At 39.7% G+C, this 22,271-nt stretch overlaps 1 protein-coding gene across 4 annotated transcripts in view; it reads left to right on the top strand.

Annotated features, from left to right (window-relative positions):
* Positions 1-22,271, top strand: part of KALRN (kalirin RhoGEF kinase) — a 449,507-nt gene that overhangs the window by 182,638 nt on the left and 244,598 nt on the right. For all 4 annotated transcript variants that reach the window (XM_048953841.1, XM_048953835.1, XM_048953838.1 and 1 more), the window contains exons 4-5: positions 1,832-2,024; positions 4,881-5,393. In XM_048953841.1, the coding sequence (XP_048809798.1) occupies positions 1,832-2,024; positions 4,881-5,393 (706 nt within the window). The remainder of the gene's footprint in view (positions 1-1,831; positions 2,025-4,880; positions 5,394-22,271) is intronic.

Genomic DNA, 22,271 nt, shown 5'->3' with positions numbered 1-22,271 from the left:
TTGAGTGTGCCAATAAGGTGGAGGACCAAGTACACTGGCTGTGACCGCTTGCTCCTGGCACTGAATGGAGGCTGCAGAATTTAGGGACTTCCCTTAACATGGCAAAAAACCCTTTGCTGTGAGGCAGTCAGTGCAGAAATGTTTTTACATCTCAGTGAGCTCACCAAGGGCTTTCATTTTAGATGTTAATCTAACTGTTAATCTACTGTGCCTCCTATGAAAAATACTCCATCTTTGACTTAGAGAGCTTTACAGAGTTGTTTTAGTGAGATACGTGTAATCTAGATTGTACCAGCAGGAAGTGTTCAAGGATTCAAAGAGGTAGAATATAGTGAAAACATGTGTGTGCACTGAGAGTCTTCATATAGAGTCTAAACAGAGTATTATGATTGTGCATTATAAGCATGCTTAATAATATCTGTCTTCAGCATATTTTGGACTCTCTCTAATGATATCCATATCAACATTTGCTATTTTTAAGTATCTGACATAAGCCTTTATGTCTACGTATACCTTTATGAAGCTATTTGTAATGACGGCCAGTTTGCAGAAAGGCCAAGTGTGCTTTATTCATGTGCTGAAGAGAATCTCTTGTTCTGTACCTTCCTGTTACATTCATTATACAAAATAGATTCATGTTCTGCCATGTTCCTCTTCTTTGGTTTGTATCGTCCTTTCTTCTTTCTACAGTTCTTTTCTTTCTGCATCTTCTTGTTATGGCTGTGTTGTGACTGGACTGTGATCAGCAATTAGGCCATGCTGTCTTTTTTTTAGTGCTTTGACAGTGACTTTTAGTCATTAACATCCCAATAATATTAGTGGGGGTTGAGACTTTGTGTTTTATGCAATTGCACAGGGCCCACAGGAGACACCTTGGCTCTCTGAGCTCAGTGCCATGCATAGCAGCTGTATTGGCTGGGCATTCGGAGGAGTCAACACTGGCCAGTTCTAATCTAATGTTTGGATGCTGCAGATGGAGGATAACACTTTTAAGCCATACCCCTTTTTCTGAGAAACTGTACTATGTCCCTGGAAAAGCTATTCAGAAAGCTGCCCGGATTTGACTTGAATCTACATGTTCTTTCATCTTTTCTCTTCTCTTGTGAATAAAAAAGGAAAGGCATGTGGCAAGATGGTGCTGTGGTGCTCTTGTTCCATGCACATTGTTAAGGATGAGGCTAGACAGCCATCTTTAATGTTTGAGAAGCAAGGAGAACAGGCTGGCAGAAAATTAAGGCGGCAGACATAAAAAGCCCAGCAACATTTGGAAGATCGATCAGGAGGGAAAAGGGCCTCAATTTCAGCAGTGCACATAGTGAGTCACAAGGACCTTCCTTTCACAGAATGATTGGCAAGCACTTTTCTGGAAATTGCACATTTTTAAAAAGCCCATAGTGGGGCCTCTAAAAATGAAAGCACCCAAATATATGAGCAGTCAGCAATGTTAAGGCACAGGATACTGCTTGCTGGCTTTGATTGTGAATTAAATTCAACAGATTGAAAGCAAAATCTGTTGCACACATATATATTCAGGTACTATATAGATAGATTTGATTCTGATTTGGATTGTGTGAAACTACAGGTGATTTTGGTGAAAATTTGAATTGCCTGTTCTTAGGAAATATGAGATTAAAATGTATACACTTCACGTAGATTAGATTATGGCAAAACTCTTAAAAGTGATAACCCCAATGCTGTACACTTTTGCATTTTATTTTGAAGTATATCATCCCTTGCTTTGCTCTGTAGCACTGAATGATAGCAAGATAAGTTACACCTCATTGTGACTGCCCTCAGTATTAATTATGTTGACATGCTTTTATTCCTACAGTGAAGATGTCTGTAAACGAGGATTCACTGTTATTATTGATATGCGGGGATCAAAATGGGATTTGATCAAGCCTCTCCTAAAGACCCTTCAAGAAGCCTTTCCTGCCGAGATTCATGTTGCCCTGATTATAAAACCTGATAATTTCTGGCAGAAGCAGAAGACAAACTTTGGCAGTTCCAAGTTCATCTTTGAGGTGAGAGCCATGTGAGGGATGTATGGCAAAGCATTATTCCTCATAAAAAATGAGTGGGGTGCTTGTTTCACTTTGGTGATGTTCACATCCATGGGTCACATTGGTGAGGGTTCTTCTGTGAGTTTTATTTTTGATGGTGTTGCATTTAGCCTTTTGTGTGTTTATTTTAGGAAAAACAAACAATAAACAAACAAAAAACTCCAAACAAACAAGCACCAAATGAATTAAAATAGTAAAGACAAAGTTCTCTAGTTGATAATGTATGGGTATGAGTTTGTTAGCTGATTTCAATGCAACTTCAGTTAAAAGCTCTTTTAATAAAAAACATTGAGATTAAATTTGTCTATATATTGTCACCACTTTAGTTTAATTGAGATTTACAGTTCAGGGCTAACAAAAACAATTCTTATTAATGATAAGTTGCCTCAGGCAGGCTCTCTGATAGGTAACCAATATACAACACTGCATAATTAAAGAGTTTTTTACTCACTTTGCCATTGATGAAGACAAACCAGCTATATTCTCTTAATGCTTTTTAGCATTCTGGGAGCTTCAGCTTCTTACCCAAAGAAAAGCAAAGCTCAGGCATGTGAAGAGCTTATATGTCAATCATGCCCAGCTATTAATTAATCATGTTTGTTTTTTTTATTTTGCTGATAAACAAGTATATATTTGGCTCTCTTACTCAGACCATGAATATGCAGCTCTGAAGCTCAGTCCTGCAGATCCACTGCAATACAGCCTCCACTATCCATGAGCTTCTGTTTTAAAGGGTTCCTGTGGTTGCTACTGCTTATCAGTAAGCCCTATGGCAGCTCTTGCTCTCTACATAAGAACTGTGAATACCAAATAAGCATCACAGGTTAATATGACTCACATTTATTTAATTTGTGTGGGGCAGCACACATGCACCCTCTTTTCACAATCCTGGTACTTTCCCACAGCTCTGATCAAACACAAGGTACTCAGCAGGAGGTGAGTGCAGTGGAAGGCAATGGAAGTCTCTGTTGAATCACCCCATCTACAAACTAAACAGTTGCCAGTGTCTGCTTTTTTAGCCAACTTCTGCTTCTGAGCTTAATGAAAGCATTATGCCAGTGCCAGGACAGAGCATGGCCATGGTGGAGGCTAATGATCTGGACACTGTATTGTGAACCTCTGGCAGAATGATTCTGCGTTACAGTCTGGAAAGAGAAACATGCCCTGCAGTTCATCAGACATGGAATAATAAGAAAAAAAGGACAAGGTTTGGTTCACCTATGCAGATTCCAGAATGCCCTGCCATTTTGAGGAATGGGTCGGGCTGCTTAGTTAGCATTAATCCAAGGGTTCTTTCAATATTCTTTTATTTCTCCTGCCATAGGCTTTAATAGTGGGCAGTGCTCTTTAAAGTGAATTTTAGAAGAAAGATGGGTGATCCCTGAGTTACTTTTACTTTGTCTTACCACTTACCTGCCTAGCTAAGATTGTTTTCATGAGAATCTCCTCAGAGAAACAAATCTGAGTGAAGAAATGTGCTACAGAAATCTCCTAATGAAAAGCCTTTCTGCTCTATTGTCATGCCAAATTCTCAGCATGGTAAGAGCAATGCTTGCATTAGCTTGAAGAACTGCAGGGGAAATGCCAGGTACTGGCCACACAGAGATACTTTTCTCATCAGGCAGTTAAAATCTAAGCTTAATTCTTTTCAAGGAGTTAGTGTCTGGAGGTTTAGAATTTTGAGATCCCTCTGAAGCTGCATGTTTACTTTTCCATAGTTTGGCTCTTCCCTTTTCACCAAACCAAAGAACATTGAAAGCTTTTTCTAAAATAATCTTTCTGCTGAGCATGTATTCAATAGAATTCTAGAATTCCCATCTTAATACGTTGCAGAATGCCTGATAGTTTCAGATGGATAAAAATTGGAAGAAAACCCTATTATTAACTTAAAACCAGTGGGAAGTCTGTTCTTTTGGACACAGTTCAGGATAATGGACAGACATTAAGTATTTTTCTTTACAGATGACATTTACAAGATTTCTGTGATTATTGGGTGCATCCGCCTCTGAAGAGCACAAACTCTGACATTTCTTAGAGGCCTGATTTTGTGGGAGTAGATGTGCAGCCACTGGTGAATACTGCAGCTCTTTAAGGGCTACCAACTTGGGTGTTAAATGACAGCACAGAAAATCTATAATAACATTTGAAACTTTATGCTCATATTTCAGAAAAAAAAAATTGATTTGTCTAAAATAAATGGGAATGAACATCAGTTATTAGATCCTTAAACTGAAAGTTGTTTTCCCGACACCCATTGCATTTCTTTATCTCTGATTACTGAGTCTAAATGAATTAAAACCATCTCTCATTGATTGTGTATGATTCATGGACTCATGAGCCATTCTTTCTATTAGCAATAAATTCTAATTGTTAATACTTTGGTGACATTTCACTTTTGCATTGATTTTGGCTTAATTGAATTAGAAATTACTAATGTGAAAGAGCTCTGCCTGTGGCAAAAGCGAACTGGAATGATTTGGAAGAGAAAAAAAAAAAGCCAGCATATTGTGTGTTTTGGCAGTTCACAATACCTACTTTAAGTGCCCAAAATGTTTGCTGCAGTACAGCCGCTAGCCTGAATGCAACGTAAGCCACAGAACCATTTAATACCATTTACCTGCTTTATAAACAGGTAATTAATGGGAACATTTTCAATCCGTTCATTCTTTAAAGTTAAACATAGTCCACAGTATCTTTTGCAATGTTGTTGCAATTATGTATTGATGAGGAAAATAATCCTCTCATGCTATTTGTGGGTTACACCATTATTTCTGGTCACGGTCACTAATTCAAATGCTGTCGTTTTCTCCTCCTTAGACAAGTATGGTATCTGTTGAAGGCCTGGCAAAACTTGTAGATCCATCACAACTGACAGATGAGTTTGAAGGATCCTTGGATTACAACCACGATGAATGGATAGAGCTGCGTGTCTCCTTGGAAGAGTTTTTCAACAGTGCCATCCATTTATTATCAAGGCTGGAGGACCTCCAGGAAATGTTGGCTAGGAAGGAGTTTCCAGTTGACGTTGAGGGCTCCAGGAGGCTGATTGATGAGCACACACAGCTTAAGAAAAAAGTGATTAAGGCTCCTGTGGAGGAACTGGACCGTGAGGGTCAGAGGTTGTTACAGTGCATAAGGTGCAGTGATGGTTTTTCCGGTAGGAACTGCATTCCTGGAAGTGCGGATTTTCAAAGTCTTGTGCCAAAGATTACCAGCCTTTTAGACAAGCTGCATTCTACCCGGCAACACTTACATCAGATGTGGCATGTCCGCAAGTTGAAACTAGACCAGTGCTTTCAACTTCGACTTTTTGAACAAGATGCTGAGAAGGTAGGGAATATGCTTTTCCTTCTTACTTTTACCTAAACAATCACAACTGAGCTGTGACCATTTTTTCTATAATTAGCCACATGAGGTATTGATCACAGGTGTAAATCTCGTGTTGCTAGCAGATGTACTTCATATGACTCGTAAACCAAATTGACTGAACTAATTGTTGGATGTAGCATGCATAATGACATCCATAAAATAACCTGTCTATATCACTTCTGATGAAAATTAATTTGCTTTTTTTTTTGTGTGTGTCACAGGGGGTACATTTGGTACACATCAGTACAAGAATCAGTATTTTTTAAGTTTCTGTTACTAAATTTATGAATATATTTACCTATGTTACAGCGCCTAATGAAGAATGATTTTAAGGTTTGATTCATTATGATTATTGCTTGCACTTCTTGTGAGTCTGTAGGAAATTTGTCATTTAAATCCTCCTAATTGTTATCCCAAACTACGTGTTCAGTTTCCCTTTGCTAGGAAGCCGCATCAGGTTGCAACTGCTAAAATCTTTACCAATGGAACTGAGTACCAAGGACATGGCCACTTAGTTCCTGCCGCAGGAGATCTGAGAATGTGTTTGCATTGAACGTATAAACAGACCAAGAGAAAGCATTCTGAAATGATGATAGGGTTCAAAACTCACCGTGGCTGTTTTGCATTAAACAGCACATAAGGATGGCATTTCAGTTCATATCTGACACTGAATCAGTGGCCAAGATTTCTGTTCATCATCACAAGACCTAACTTGAAAACTGTTGAACATTAAATTATCCACAGAGATTGCAATGTGACTTGGTCATTCTTAGACATTTGTAATGCAGTGTACCAGCCTGGAAAGCACATAGCTGGTTGCAAAATGAAATACGGTGCACAAAAGAACGTAGAGCAGAACCACTGGTGAATAACATGGCTTTAGGAAGCTGTACTTTAGCAAGTGTGCTGTATTGCTGCAGCTACCTCCCCATCCCCTCTCTCCTTAGGAGATACTCATTTGGGAACCTGTAGCAGATAGGAAGTTCTCTACAAGCAAAACATAGAAATTTGCCTCACTTGTTGGAAAGACTGGATGAAAAACAGAGTTCCATAACAAGGTTTCATACACAACAACCCCTTCAAATTTCAGCAATGCACAATAACGCAATCTTCCTACTACTGTTCATCTTCTCTTTGCCACTGGAAGCATTTGCAGGTACCAGTTTCAGTGAATTTATTTTAGAAAACTATGTCATGCTGGAATCTTGGCAGTTTCTCCTTTTCAACACAGAAGTACTTGGCATCCTATTAGGTGGTTTGGGAGAAGTCCTTACTTCACATTTGAAATTCTAGGCCACGGAACTAGGATATTCTTAGCGAAAGGTATTGAGCTCTTGGACTCTTGTTTATCTAGTCTGTACATCCATCACAAGTCCCAGTCTCTACATCTTCACTTAATGTATGAGCCTATCATTTTACTGTCGTGTCTGTCCGGGCCCAGGAGGGACAGCAAAAGAAATGCAGATATCATCTGATGGCACATTCTGTAGAGTATGATCTGTTAAATCAATTTATATTAATATTAATTGTAAATTAATATTATTTTTAAATGTCAGGGATAAGAACATTGTGGAAGCAAATACAATCCTCAGTAGCACAGAGAAAGGCACAGGTCACTGGTTTTCAAAGCATCTATGAAATATTTCTAAAGGATTCTGTGGCTGAAAAGGCTCCATCATTGTGTAATCAATCCTCCTATTGGGAAAACCTTGAATTCGGATGAGACTCTAAAATCAGAATCACTGTAGTACCACTCAAGAATGCATAATAGTAGTTTTTCTTCAAAATGCTACAATTTCTTTTTCCTCTCCCTTTTCCTTGCACATGACTTGATATAAGCAGATTGCTGATGACTATACTGTCTTTCCCAGTGGTGGCTGCAGTTCAGTCAGCTTGGATTTGTAATTTCTTTGGGATTTTTCAGATGACGAGTGCTTATTAACAGAAGTTTTTATTCTTCTAATGATGATTTCTTGCTGATATTATTAACCTTTTCAGCTGAAAGCTCTTGGATAGAAACAGTTTTCATGAAGTTCTTGTTGCCCAGCATCACTGTATGTTGTTGAAGTTTCCAAAATACTTTTTCCTGTCTCCTGAACAAGGACAAATGGTTGGTGTGATACAAGCCTGAGCAGTGCGACAGCTGGGTTCACTGTGTGTCTTATTGGAAGGTTATGTGTAAGGTTTAGGCAAGTCAGAAGGTAGGTGAGACTTCTGAGGTGAGGACAGAAGCAGTGAGAACATGATTCCTGCTTTCTTCATACTGGCTGTCTCAAGCAATTCCCAATTGACAAAACTGGCATTTTGGTCTTCTAGATACCTCTCATTCACCTGCCTCTCATAATTAAACATACTATTACTTTGGCTTTTCTTAATAGCTCACTTTATCTTTCCTTGTCTACTTCTGCTGTTGCTTTATACTCTCAAATCAGTATTTTTAATCTTTCCAGTTTGTGAAATTCACCCTAACATTCTTGCAGAGAAGGCTGCAGACCCTTTTACTTTGCATTTCACATAGGTAGACTGTTATGTAGGTAAAATATTAATGTACTTGTTCTCCTTTCGCAGATCTCTTTGAAGTAGTCTGACCATCTGAGACTGGAAAGTACACGTCTCATAAAAAGTTCAGAGCAAAATCCAGACTGAGAGCTGTCTCCACTGTATAAATATCCACCACAGTCTGTCCGTATTGAATTTTAAAGTTTCCTGGTACCTCCATTTTCTCACTTGAACTCTCTACAGAGCCAGGATGGTCTTCGTCTCCTGGGGAGAGGCACAGCTCTCACCCTTCAGCCTGGATATGTCATTTAGCGCTAATCAAATGACAACTCTAATACTCCATAAAAGCTCAAACTCCAACATAAAATTCTGAATATAAATAAGGTTTTAAGGCCTTTTAAAATATTCTGTATACTCACTGGGTGTTATTTTAGGAAACCAGTCCCAGTAAGGTGAAAATGGACAAGGACTTTCCATTTTCTGGACACCTCTGATTTTAAAAATTTCAGCTGTCCTCATTGCCTGAAAAATTCTTAAAAATAAGATGGAAAAAAAGGGGGGAGGAGGGAGCACAAGATGGAAAAATACACAGCATGTTCATGTAGGCTCCTTCTTAAACCATGATGTTCACAGCAAATCAGTTCACTTTTTTTTTTTCTTCTCTGTAGAGCCTCTCTGTAGGAACTTTTATAAATGACAGGCAGTGGCTGGACAAATGGATTATTCAAACTACAAGTATTACAGCTTACAGAAGGTCTATCAGTAAATAAAAGGAGGGGGCAGCAGCAGTCACACTCCAGGCTTCTCCCACTCGAACCAGTGGGAGAGAGACACCTTTGGCATTTTCTTATCTTGTGCTGGGGCAGAAGGAAAGGCAAAGCTGGGTTCCGCAACAGGCACAGGCAGCACAGAAATGGAATCACCAGCTGGAGGCTGGGAGCTCCCTGAAGCTCAAGCCAGCAAGCAGGTCAGCCATGGGGAGCTTTGGCAGAGTGGTGCAAGGAAGTTCACATGCTGTGCAGTGCTGACTGTGAAGATCTGCTGATAAATAACACATTTCAGCTGTGAGTGCAGCTCCAACCCTCACTGCTCAACAAATTCATTCCCCACCAGATAATATACGTACATACATATATATGTACATAATTTTGAAACTAGAACTGAGCCTTCACTGTGTTTTTACTGGGTAACAAGGAAAATATTTTAGTAATCAGTAATATGAATAAATGTAGTCCAGTCCAAACTGATTACTGCATAAAACAAAAAACCACAATGAACGTAGATCCAACTATTGTAACTATCCGAGAAATGTTAATTGGTTGGTTGAAATTTGGACAGGGAGAAGAATTCAGGCAACAGTCCACATGTTTTGTGCTTGAATAAATACCAAAAAAAGACAAAAAATTATTTCTACAATCTGGGCTTTCCAGCCCTTCTGGAAATCATTTGTAACTGGCATCCAAATTCACTTTTGTAGGAATTTCCCCATCATTTTGAGTTTGTTCCATATCAATTTTACTACCCCTGCATGTATGTGAATGAAAAACAGTTATGGTATAATCAGTGTTGTCCACATTAAATATGTGCAACGTTGTCATCAGTTGGACTGAACTTAGGATCTCTATGGCAAACCTGTAACACTAACACTAGAGCAAAGAAAGAGCAGGCTGTTATTTCTGATCAGGGTCAGCCTCTAACGAGCACCAGAGGAGAACCTGCATGGTCGTGTGTACCCCATCTCCTCTTCTCCTTGCTGCCTTCCCGCAGAATCCATAGAACAGACTCCAATGGGAGTCTGGCAATGGGGGTGGAAAATGCAATGAGTGAATTTCACTGGAAGCTTGTGGTGGGAGAAACATTTTGTTTGGATAGGGCCAGCTTTTTGGAAAGTCTAGTGGCAAACCACTGGCCACATCAAGTCTTCAGTGGGCAGCAAAGCAGCAGGCTTGCACTCAAAACCTTCTGCCTCATCCATATTAAATCTTTCTTTGAAAAGCACAGCCCTGCCTATTGCACCACGGCTCTTGCACCCATTTTGCAGAATTTGTGACCAATATTGGAGGACGGGAATTTTTTAGTGAGCATCAGAGTGATTAGAATGCGATAAAATTCCTCACAAGCAGTTCTTTTTTAAGGCTTTCCCTCTGACCAGCCTGCTTAAATAAGGGAATAGTAAGAGCTGCTCTACCAGATTGTCTCTATTCGACTCAGTCTCCATGCAATCAAATAAATAATGGGGCATTTGGTTCCTGAAGGAGAAAACACCGCTGAGCAGGATATTCATTTGCAGTTAATCTGAAGTACTAGGTAAAGTTCCTGGTTCAAAGTCAAACTTAACACCATACAGAATCTAAAAAAACACAGAGAACCTCCAGCTCCATGATGAAGCTAATGAGAGACTATCCAGTGAGTATCTGATCTGAGTATTTGAACCATGCTTACACCATTATTGGACTATTGCACCTACTAAAAGTTTACGTATCTCAGAATGAATGAAAGCTCAAAAAGCTGCTTGTTGTCTAAAAAGATGCAGGATAATTTTAATGGAAAAACAGAATGCAAAATGTATAAACTATCCATTCGGTTAGGTAAAGAAAAGTGGTAGTAAGAAAGCAACATGGATATTTTGCTGGTTTAGAGAAGTGTATTTGTGACTGCATGATACATATCAACATTAACCGTTTCATATATTACTTCCTTTTATATTGCTCTCCAAAATTATGGTGCTACATATTCTGTAATAAAATGCATTACAAATCTGATGATATGATCCTTCTAGCTAATAGGATGCAGTTTATTTTATTACAGTCCATTAAGCAGAGGAATTGTAACTGCTCCTTTAGTCTAGTGACTCTGTTTGGGGAAGTATTTCTAAAAAAATTGTCTTAGCTGACTTTATGGAAGAGCAGCATTAGAAGGATTAGAAAGATCAATATTTTCACCTCCTTCCTTATAGCCTTTCATCTCTTTTTTTCCTTCTTCTAAACACTCTGAACTGATCCAGAAGTAGATGGCAGAACTTTCCTATTTATATTATGTCACATTAACTCTTATGGATTTATGTAATGCAAAAAGGTACAGCACCTGGGACAGACTGCTTGAACTGACATAAAATCCACTCAGTGAAGGACCATTTCACCTCTCATCTCACTGCTGGAAGCACTTGCTTTCTTTGATCTCTGCTACGTGCCTTAAACACAATTACCTCAAAGATTTTGTGTGAAATGGTGGTTTAGAAATTACTGGAAAGAAGATGTGTCCCGGGGAGTGAGAGTTGGAAACCAATGAGGAAAGTACTGAGAAGCTGTCGGAGGGATCTGCCATGTGAAATTAATGCAAAGTGAGTTCTGGGAGGTGGGTAATTAGGGCTGAGGAGAAGGCGTATTAAGAGGGGAAAAAATCAGAATCAGGATAATAACGAGAGCATGTCCTTAGCTTTTCACACCAAGGAGAAATATATCTGCCTCTGTGCTGTTTCACGGGAAAGGATTTGTTATTGAATGAACGGTATTTAACTGTTAACAGTAATAATCATGCTGGTATAATAAGCATGGATTAGCAATGGATTTTTGTGTAGGATTTAGATTTCATTGAAGTTACACGAACACCGTGCTGGTGTACAGAACTCAGCGTGCTCTGGATTTTCTATCTAAGTACTTATACCATGGATATCACAACAGCGCAGTAAGTGAGCATCACAGTAAGGAGCTTTCCAGGAGATTTTGAACACGGGGGGTGTTGTTAGACCTGAGGCAAGCTCCCTAAGACTTCCTTAATAAAAGGAGTCGATAAGCTTAGTGTCTTCTGCAGAAACACTTGACTGAGAGTCTATGTCAGGCTCATTGGAGCATGCTACTTTCATTCTTAGCCCATCCTGAATGCCGGTACAAAAGATGGTGGCTTGAGGTACAGATGCTGCCTCAGAGAGGCACAAACCTGGAATCTGTGTTTGTAAAGATGCATGTGTTTACAGGGAGCTTTGTTAGAAGAGTAATCAAGCTAAACACAAATGAAATCCCTTACATATAACTCCATATAAAGAGTTCTCAGAGATCAAAAGGGCTGACTTGTTGATACGTAGCCCTTCCAGCCCAAAGCAGCTGTTTCCCTGTTTATCAGGTGTAGCCACTCACTTACAGGCTAGTTTTATTTGCATCCCCTGACCTGATAGCATTTTGAGGTCTTCTTGTGGTGTCTGCTAAGGAAGCAGAGGCCCAATCTTGTAAAGCACAGGCAGTCTTATCTTCCTTTGGTGTTAAAGGAAGACCCTCATGGTCTCTCTGAGAGTTCTACTGTTAGCTATACAGAAAAGTGTGTGCTCTTAGAGCCCCACTTGCAGGAGCCACGTGCTTTCGAACTACTCTGGAATCTGTGTAGCCACTTTTCTAGCTGCTGTCTCTGGCACCAGACTTACTGATGTCTGGATTGGCAGCTTTGCCACCCACTTACAGAAGTGGGACCCTACTTCCAGCTGTCTGTGCTGGTGCCCTCTGCAATATTCCAGTTATGTAAGTGCACATTTGCAACACTGTGGGCACCCTGATTTGCCTGCACTTGTAATACTCCTCATGGAAGAAAAACAGATTTTGAACATGTTCGTGACACAACAGGTTTTATTTTTAAGCCCTAGAAGAAATATACAGATTTCTGTATTTATGGATCTGAAACGGAATAGCTGTCTACATGAACAGAACTTGCTTAATTGCAGCATTTAGTAGTAACTTAACCTATTTTAAATTGCTTATCTTCTTTTTCACTACATTTTCTCTTACATATGTACTCTTGCGCAGAGCACAGTGTCTGATCTCTCCCAGAACCTTGTTTCTGTATCTGGTGTCTACTTCCTTGTACTGCTGGTTAAAAAAAACAAACAACAAACACCTTTATTCTATATCCTGAAGTTTCCCTTGGTATATGGTACCATTTATAGTGTAGAAATTCTTATTGGATGACTTTCCTTGTCTTTCGTACAATCAGGCTTAGGATGTCAGTGTGGGGATAGAAAGTCAACTTTTAGTCCAAATAATCTGCCATGTGCATAGAAGATTGTTGAGGATTTACCATCATTCCTGTTATTCTTGTGCCATCCTTTGTATTTAAACTCACTCTGAAATGAAAATGACAACAGAGAGGACAAGTCCCATGTTCCACATGAAGTATTTGCTCTGGCAGAATTGATAATATCAGGCTGCACACAGAAAATAGGTGCAGATAACTCCCTAAATTGTTGAACTGGCAGGCACTGTCTTGCAGTATCAAATCCTAAAACACTGAAAGATTAATTATATGGATGATGTACAAACATGGGACTGAGCTGGGTGCACAAGCAATAGTTAAATGCACATTTTTGCTGAACCTAGCACAGAAACATACTGAATCTGTCTACAGTGTTGGGTGTTTACAGCAAAGAAATGCAGCTTTTCAGCTGAAAAAATGCCCTTGCAGTTGTAAAGCTATGGGAGCATTCCTGCTGAATACAGATATACATCCATGCATGCTTTGAATTGCTTTAGTATAGTACTGTGAATATGCTACTTCATTTATGATGTTTTATGTAAAATATTTTTAATAATGTCAAGGACAAAGGACCAACACAGGAAATTGCTATCAAAGGGAGATCCTGTATATCTGTTCTTAAAATTTTGTGTTCCCCAAAATTAACCTCTGCCAACTTTAATCACATATATCACACATTTTAGAAAAAAGGTTGAGCAACAGGTGAGCATTGAAAGTATGCAGCCATAACTCTCGTGACAGCAGTTTTTCATTAATTTTTAGTGTGCTTATTCAAATGTGTCCTCTATTATGTGTTCTTTCTGGTCTTTTTGGTTTTTTTTTTGTTTTTTTTTTTTTCTTTTGCATTTTTAAATAATTGAATTCTTGCTATTAAGTACCTCTCCTCCTCTGTCTGGACGTGCTTCAGTGCTGTGTGTCTTGGATAAGCCGACATTAGATGCTCTGATGCAGCTGAATAAGCAGCATGATGTATCCTTTCTGGGTACTTGTTGTTTGTTTATTTTTTCTAAACAACAGAATAGGGCATAGGCTCACGGCCCACATAGGCCCACAACCCAAACCACTGGGTTTGCCTGGCTTCAGACTATTTTTTTTTTTTAAGAAACAGAAAAATAACAAGGGGTGGTTGCACACAGAGTGTGCATTGACAGTCACTGCAATGCTGTGAGCACAAATGTCATGTGCTAAAAGGATTTTGGAGTAGGATCGACACCTTCCACTGTAGTAGAATCTGAGGATGCAGCTAAGCTGTATATAATCTGCAGTCACCCTCACCAAGTCATGGACATGATGAAGGAATTGTTGGGGAACTATGGGGAAATATCTCTTTGGGATAAATTATTTTCAGAGACCTTCATTTATAAAAGAAAGATGAATCCTGTGTATCCTGTATGTCTCCTTTCAGAAACCTGCATGCTGGGACTTGCAATCCTTGCAGGCTATAGCTCTGAATTAAAGATGTAGCTAGCTGACATCTGCTCTGTTTAATATGAAGTAGACTTCTGGCAGGTTGCTGATGCCATCCTCAATTTGTTGCCCCCAATCTAAAGAGAAGAGTTGCCAGAGTGGGAAGTAATCATGTTGGGCTCTGTGGGAACTGTTCATTACTTTGACCACTGCTGGTCACGCTTAATAAGATCCTGTCCTTGATATCTGTAGGAAAGAACAGATTTTGCAAGATCAGGACATCATTATAGAAGTTTTTAACTCCCCTCAAAGCACAAACAGAGCTCATTTATGCTAATTGGATTGTAAAATCAAAATGTCCTCTTTATTAGCGATGTTCCAAAGGAGCTTCCAGCTCTTTCACAGTGTCAAGCCTCGATCCTGCTATTTTCTTTTCTATCAGGAAAGGATGCAGGGGGTCTTCCTCTGTACACCAATTGCACAATGAACATTTGCTTTTCTGCCCTTCCATCCACGAGCAGAAAGTTTGGGGACAAAGCTAATAACAACAGAATGAATTCACAAGTACGCACCAACTGCGCTGTGTGGCTCCTACAACTGAAAGTAGCTACCAACCCGTTTTTGCCATCTGGTTTGAGGAGGTGTGGGATTGCCTTGCCTGCTGAGCGGAGCAGTAGAGGTAATTAGATAAATATTCATCAGCAATCTTCCCAGTGGAAGTTGTTCTAATGGTGAATGTTGCAACCATTATTTCCTTCCTTGTGGAGGAAGTGACAGTACACCTTTTGGAGCCTGACATGGATATTTCTGCTTCTGCTGCAGTGAGTCTGTTACTGGTTTGATAGATCAGAGGATGTAACCTTCTTTCCATAGCAGTTTCACGACTGGATTGAGTACAGCCTCCACAAGCAAAGAGCATAAGAATGTTCTGAAGGCATTTGTGGCGCTGATTTTTTAGATAAGGACAGCTGCCCATTAAGAGGGGCAATCATCTGCGAGAGATGGACTACTGGATCAGCTTTGGAGCACAACGAAAGTACAAGGAATGCAAAGTTCAAAGCAAAAAACAGGGAATTACAAACCACAGGTGTTAACTGCCTTCCCTCCTGCCACACCACAGTGCTGTCCTAAAGTGGGAGTCCTGATCTGATGTGTGAAATACATATTTCAGTGCTTTCCATCTTTTTGTGTTAATTCATACTGCCTTGTGCCAGGAAATCCATGTTATTATCATTTTCTTTGTGGGCAGCTGAAAATGCTGCCATCAAGGCACTTGGAAATGAACCTGATCTTTTTGATGAGAATATAAAAACAATAACAACTCATCATCTCCACTGCACAGCTAGGAATGAGGAAGGCCTGTGCACTTCCTTTATGCTAAGTGCACCCTATAACACAGTTATAGCAGTCTATAGCACTTACTATCCAACTTGCAGTGGATCATCCAGCACGACTGTGACCTTTCAGAACAAGAGAGCAGAATTAGCCGAGTGATGGCGTAGTTCCTGCTTTGTTTCCTAACGCTGGCAGCAATCACCTCGCCGTGTGTCCGTGCCTCACTGTAAGGAAACAGTTCTGAAGCTGCTGCTGCTGGAACTGGAACATGGTGTGCTGTACTATTTGTAGTTTCCTGCTGCTGACATTGGATATGCAGTTGCTATTCCTCTTGCTTCCTCCATGAGCATTAGAATGGATCCAAAAATAATTGGAGGCAGTATGTTCTGATAGAATTTTTTTTTTTGCATTTGCACAAATTTCCTCTTTAATTTCTGTTGCCAATTTTGATATAGAGCATTTTGAGGCAGTTTCAGTTTCCCTAACTTGGCTCCACTAGGAGGCACAGGAATGCTCCCCTAATCAGTATGGCAGGAGAAAGAGTTTTGGCATCTGAATACAGACTTAAAACTCATTTTTAAGGATGAATGTAGGATATTATAACCAAGAAGTTCTTCTTTAACTAAAGAAGGCAAGAAAACCCCAATGCTCTAAAGGGCAAGAAAGCCTATGCATATAGAAAAAAGAGGGGAAGGCAACGTATATAGGACAAAAAAAAAAAAAAAAGAAAGCAGCTGTTTTATTTACTGCTTTGAACCTCAAGTAGGTTAGGTGCTAAGAGCCTAGCTGTCAGGAAATAATGCAATTACACTGTGCATGAGGTTAACAGACTACTGTGAAGCATCTTTTAGATGTTCATATGTGATTATTATTAAATGAATGTGTTTCTGGCCTGGATAAAATGCTTTAAATAGTCCATGCTTGGCAGAACTTGGGATCTTTGAAAGTATATCGTATGTTAGCCACGTCTCCACATCCATCAGTGCCACATCTCCACATTTCTTGAACACCTCCAGGTAGGGTGATTCCACCACCTCCCTGGGCAGCCTGTTTGTCATGGTTTATAATATGTCATCAAAATACTTCTGGTGATGTGGCAGGCAGCTGAAGAGGTCAGTGATAATGTGTGCACAAATTTCTTTCTGCCACTGATAGAGCTACACTTTGATTCTTGACATCTTCCTGCTGTGTTCCTGCCCCAGCACAGGTCACCCATGATCCCTTAGGTGTGTCCCTGCCCCCATGCCATAGAAGCACCCAACAGAGAGTATCTCCAGACATCAACAGCTGCCATTTTCTTTCCCAGGTACTGTGTAGGTGTTTCTGTGGCTGACATTTTGATATGATGATTGGGCTCTGCTGTGTGGTGGTTTTCCCAGCTGGGGACATCTCGCAGCCTCCTCCTCCCACCCTGCTGTACAGCCACACATGGGCACAGGCAAGCACGACTATTAGAAGCCCCTACACCCTGTACAGAGGTGCCAGCTGCATCCCCAGCATTTCATGACTTGTTGGAAGTTAAACATATGATTATCCCACAGCTGCATCTCTGGTCCTTAGACATGGGTACTTCTGTAAGGGAAATGCCATGCTTCTGATGCAAAGTACTAAACATCTGCCTGGCTGCTCCGGCTGTAGAGGCAGCTATTTGGAGTCACAGGAATGTCACACACAATGCAGGGAGTAGAACCAGAGCCTATAAAGTCACTCAGCTCATACAGCTTTTTCACCTGAGTTGTGTTTACTAAGTATTTCCCAGAACATTGATAGGAAGGTTTCCTCATCTGCGGGACCCACTCTGAATTCCTCATAATTTGTATTGCTTTTTTTTTTCTGTTCATCTGAGTGCTGTTTATTTTACTCCTTCGATATTACGTTTCCTACCCAGCCAGTGCATTAATGTGCACCTAAGCAGTTTCTATTCTGAGGAACAGAAAATTCTTTCCAAGAATGCCTGAGTGTTTGGTGCCTCTTAATGTGATGGAAAGGCACAGTAGTTCTAAAAAGTGATGCAAATGCATGGATGCATGATATACACCCAGATTAGTCATATTTACGTATTCAGTATCTGTAATTTTCTCCCATCTTTAGCAATAAAATTATTGCTTCTCTAGTCAGCGTTGTAGGAATCTCATGCCTTAGTTTGTGCATGACTGTGGCTTGGTATCTGTCAGGAGAAAAACACATCTCTCTTTTGCTGGTATTTGGTAGGAAAACTCATCACGAGTGTGTTAGAAATGGTGCTCTGCCATTAGTACAATGCTATTTGTCACATCACACATCTCACTAATTTTCTAGTGGGGATGACAGTTGTGCCTATTATCTGGAATAGTTCAATGTGCCATAGCTTAAGCTTACAGTACTCTATGAATCACATATACAGATATTCATAATGGAAAAACTGTGCTCACGCAGCATTGAGGTTACACAAATACAGCTGCAGGTCTGAATCTTCAGCTGGTGTAAATTGGCCCCATTGGCAGGATACCAGTTTGCCCTGGCTGTTACTGTTCAGAACATACGTGAAAAAGAAAGATGTGGTGGAAATATTGGCTTGTCCTTCACTGCCTGTAAACAAGAGGCAAACACAACTTTGCATTTAGGCCCTGATTTAGCAAAGCACTTACAAGCGTGCTGAGTGCTATTTTAAACCTTCAGGCATTTTGATTTAATCAAGACTTTTTTTTTTTATAGAAATTTCATTGATGGAATTTTTTTGGTTGTTTGTTGAAGTAGCTTTCATCAAGAGTTTCATCAGAAATTCTCAAAAAATTACTCTGGGCCAGCACAGTCCTGCTAAGGAATGGCCCATTCTTTTAGTGACCCCTCTTCTCAGTAGCCTTGATTTACTAATGGACATTAATAGCCCTAATCAGCTTCACCTGGGCCTTTCCAAACCCTGCCCATCAGCTAGGAGTCCTATTTCATCTCAGCTTGTTTTCTAGATAAAGGGGATGGTTTGATAGACTGCAGACTCTTCTACAGTGGAAGACTAACATCTTCCCTCATGTGTGTGATTCTTAGCATTTTCTGGGTGTACAGGAGACCTGTTGTGATGAAACTGTAAGATCCTTCTTTGGAGTCACTAAGGAATACTTCTGATTGCTTGTCTTTTACCAAGGTAGCTGATGTGAATCTTTACAGGACTATCTCTCTTTGCATCATTATAGGTTGTGTACATATCAGACATACGTTGTCTGGTACTCTTTTTTTGTTCGAATACTGGCTAAATTCAATTGGAAAGGATGTGAGGGATATGACTTGATTTATCTTCAGTTGTGTTGTTGTGAATTCACTTAATGACATAAGCATAGACCCTGCAGTTGGAAACTTTGTAAACTCAATACAGTGGTTCTGGCATTTACTGCTCTCTATGTGTGTTATTTCTTTATTTACGTTGTAGAAGCATATGAAAATGAGCTTGCTTAGCCTTAAATGGCCTTAGAATGGAACTTTCCACTTTCTGTTGTAGATTAGTCAATTTAATACTGGCTGAGTAATTTTGAAAATCCAAAATTCATATGAGCTCACATATGGATGTTTCTCTAATAACCAGTACAGGCTAATCTCCAGTAGTTTCTCACTTGGATATGAAATTTCTCAGTAGATCACATTCAATAAAGTGGGTTTATTGTTCACAGATATTGATTTGCTAAGCATTTGCCTTGAAAAACTTTACAACGTTTACAAACTGGAAACAGATCAAAAAGCACTGTTATGGTGGAGTATGTTATTTGTTTTTTTTGCGTGGCATGTAATTAATCTGTCACTTACTCAAATACAGGCACTCTTATTTTTAATTTTTCAAGATTAGTGACATGTTTTTTTTCTTTGTTAGCAGCATATGGAAGCATAGTGTGAGAATATTTTTATGCCTGTTGCTTTACATGTGAGACTAACTGGAGTTTATTAACTCTGCTTGTATTTCTTTCTGAGTGGTTTTGAATTTGCTCTTCTGATTTGGAACATAGCTTGAGTTGTTCTCAAGTTGTTGAATTGTTCTTTGACAACACTTATGCAGGAGGTGATCAAGAATAAAAGCCAGGCAATGCAGGAAGTACTGATGTTGATTCACTAGCTGTTGATGTTCTTTTCTAAAACTGAGGTCAGAAGCACTGCACAGGTAAGCCTAGATGGCACCAACTGGACTATTTCTGTTGGAAAAAAAATTAACATCCTATTAGTACCTTACCTTGCATCAGAAGATGGCCATCAACTAGAACAAATGCTGTGAGAAGATGTGTAACTTCTGAGGAAAGGCTAAAAGAGTGGGATTTGTTCACTCTATTTATAGTGAAGAAAAACAGGGAAGAATACTGCCCTTCCTTGTTCACAATAGAAAAGGTTTAATCTGTGGGAGGAGAATTTTTAAATTTAAAGGCCAATGTTGACGTAAAAACAAACATGTATGAACTACTCTTGAGTCTGAGAGCATTCAAAGAGCTCAGTAATGGAGGCAGAATGTTTCTGATTCGCTTTCTTACCAGGGGAGCTGAGGTGGGATGCTTCGCTCATTTTTTTTTCCACTTTTTTTTTCCACAGTGAGCTCCGTCAAAAGCTGGAGAGCAGAGGTTATTATTTGAAACATAATAAATCTCATTTTATAGGAGGTAGGGCAGGGCAGCACACAATCTGCAGACATGCTGTTTGGTATTCGTGTGTTTCTTCTATGTTCCCAAACAGCTGTTCTTACACTGTTCTCACTAGCCTGCCAGATGTTACAAATCCAGGGAAAGTATGTGGTCCCCTTCTTTCTCCATAGGACTTGCTCTTGACCAGCTGGAGACCTGCTGTTTGGTCTAACACTTAACCTGGATTTTCTAGTAACTCATCAACCTAATGACAAAAAGTGAGGTTAAGAATTCATTGTTGCCATCACAACTGAAGCTAGAGTTAAAATGTGGTATCTGACTCTCAGGAGAAGTGGCCGTGAGACTATGTGTAATACTTACTGGTGCATGTATAATCATTAAGGACAGTTGGGGTAGATGCTTTAGTAAAGCTTTAGAAGATGACCCTCTGGACCATTCTTGGCTCTTCAGACTCTAATAATTGAGTTAAATGTAGGGTGGTATTCTTTTTAGTGCTTAATGTTTGTTGGCATATGCATTCTCTTTCCTTTATATACTGTTAGAGACAGGGATTGCAAGAGATAATCACACAGAAGTTTATCTTCTGTTTTAAGTGTGCTTAAGTCCTGCTCTCAGCTAGGCAGTCACTAGGAAACTCCAACAGCTTAATGGGTCTCCAGGTTATCTACAGCAGTGTAGAGAAGTGCCAAGCAGGGAGACATTGAGTACTGCTGGTATGCAGGTCTTAAGTGATCCTGTTTAGTGTGAATTCATGACTGTAGAAATTATTAGCAGACTGAAGAGAAGAATTAGCTTACTGGCAATCTGTACCGCTCCAACTAGGAAGCAAGTCATAGAATTGTTTGAGTTGAAAAGGACCTTTATAGGCCATCAAGTCCAACTCCCCTGCAAGGAACAGGGACACCTACAGCTGGATCAGGTGCTCAGAGACTGGTCAAAGAATAACTAAAGATTTATTAATTTTATAATGATTAATTGGCGAGGTTTGTAAGAACCCTTTTTAAATGAATGGGTTGAAATTAATTGTTTATAATGCTGTTTAGCAACATTATAATGACATGGAAAACATCAGGTAGCTGAGACACCGTGTCTGGTCTAAACTGATCTCTCAGGGCACATTCTCTGGATTCTGCTGTTTACTGCATTAAAAATGCATTCTTTTGACAGGGAAACTAACTTATCAAAGGATGTTGAACGTTTTTCCAGGAGCCCATTAGGCCCTTGATACTAGAGCAATCTTTGCAGAGTTGAGTAAAACAGCAATTGTTGGGTCTTTGCCACACTCACATTCTTAATGGTGTGCTTTAATTAAGCAAACTGACCAACTCATTTCAGGAACACAGGAAGCATCAATGTTTTTCATGTGGAAAACAAGTTTAACTAGAAAGCTTTCAGGAAATATTGCTGGTAATATGGGCAGGTCAAACAATGTTGTCAGGCCTTTCTATTGAACCCACCAGCCACACATTAGCAGCTCTCATAACTTCACTGCGAGTCACACAGCATCTGGTATATTCACAGAAGCCTCCGCTTCCAATTTTATTATCATGAGAAACTTTTTATTTTGGTCCATTTGTAGACTTTATGGTTAAAGAGAAAAGTTTGAAAACACAATTTTTAGATCTCACAAGCAAACAACCTCATTGTTTACTTATTTAAATCCCATGTTTGTTAAGTAAATCCTGTGGTCTGTGGGACTGTGTGGTACTTATTCCTGTGCATCTTTGATTAGGAGAGTAAAAGAACAAAGTTTTCCTTGTTGCTATAGATGAACAATAAAGAAAACCCAAACCATTCTTAAAGATACTTTAAAAATGTCTACAATTCGGTGAGCATTAAACAGAAATGCTTTAGAAGTCTCTGAACAAGCCCTGGCAACAAAACCAACAGTCAAATCAAAGTAGTACCATGCCCAGGCCGTTCTGGTTTTGGGCAGCAGACTTATATTTCCACACAGTACTGGCCTAAGCCATGTAGAGGTACCAATTTA

Source organism: Lagopus muta, chromosome 8 (assembly GCF_023343835.1).
Source record: "Lagopus muta isolate bLagMut1 chromosome 8, bLagMut1 primary, whole genome shotgun sequence".
In the NCBI taxonomy this organism is placed as follows: Eukaryota; Metazoa; Chordata; class Aves; order Galliformes; family Phasianidae; genus Lagopus; species Lagopus muta.
The sequence above is the reverse complement of the archived record's forward strand: the minus strand, read 5'-3'. Positions and strand labels throughout refer to the sequence as shown.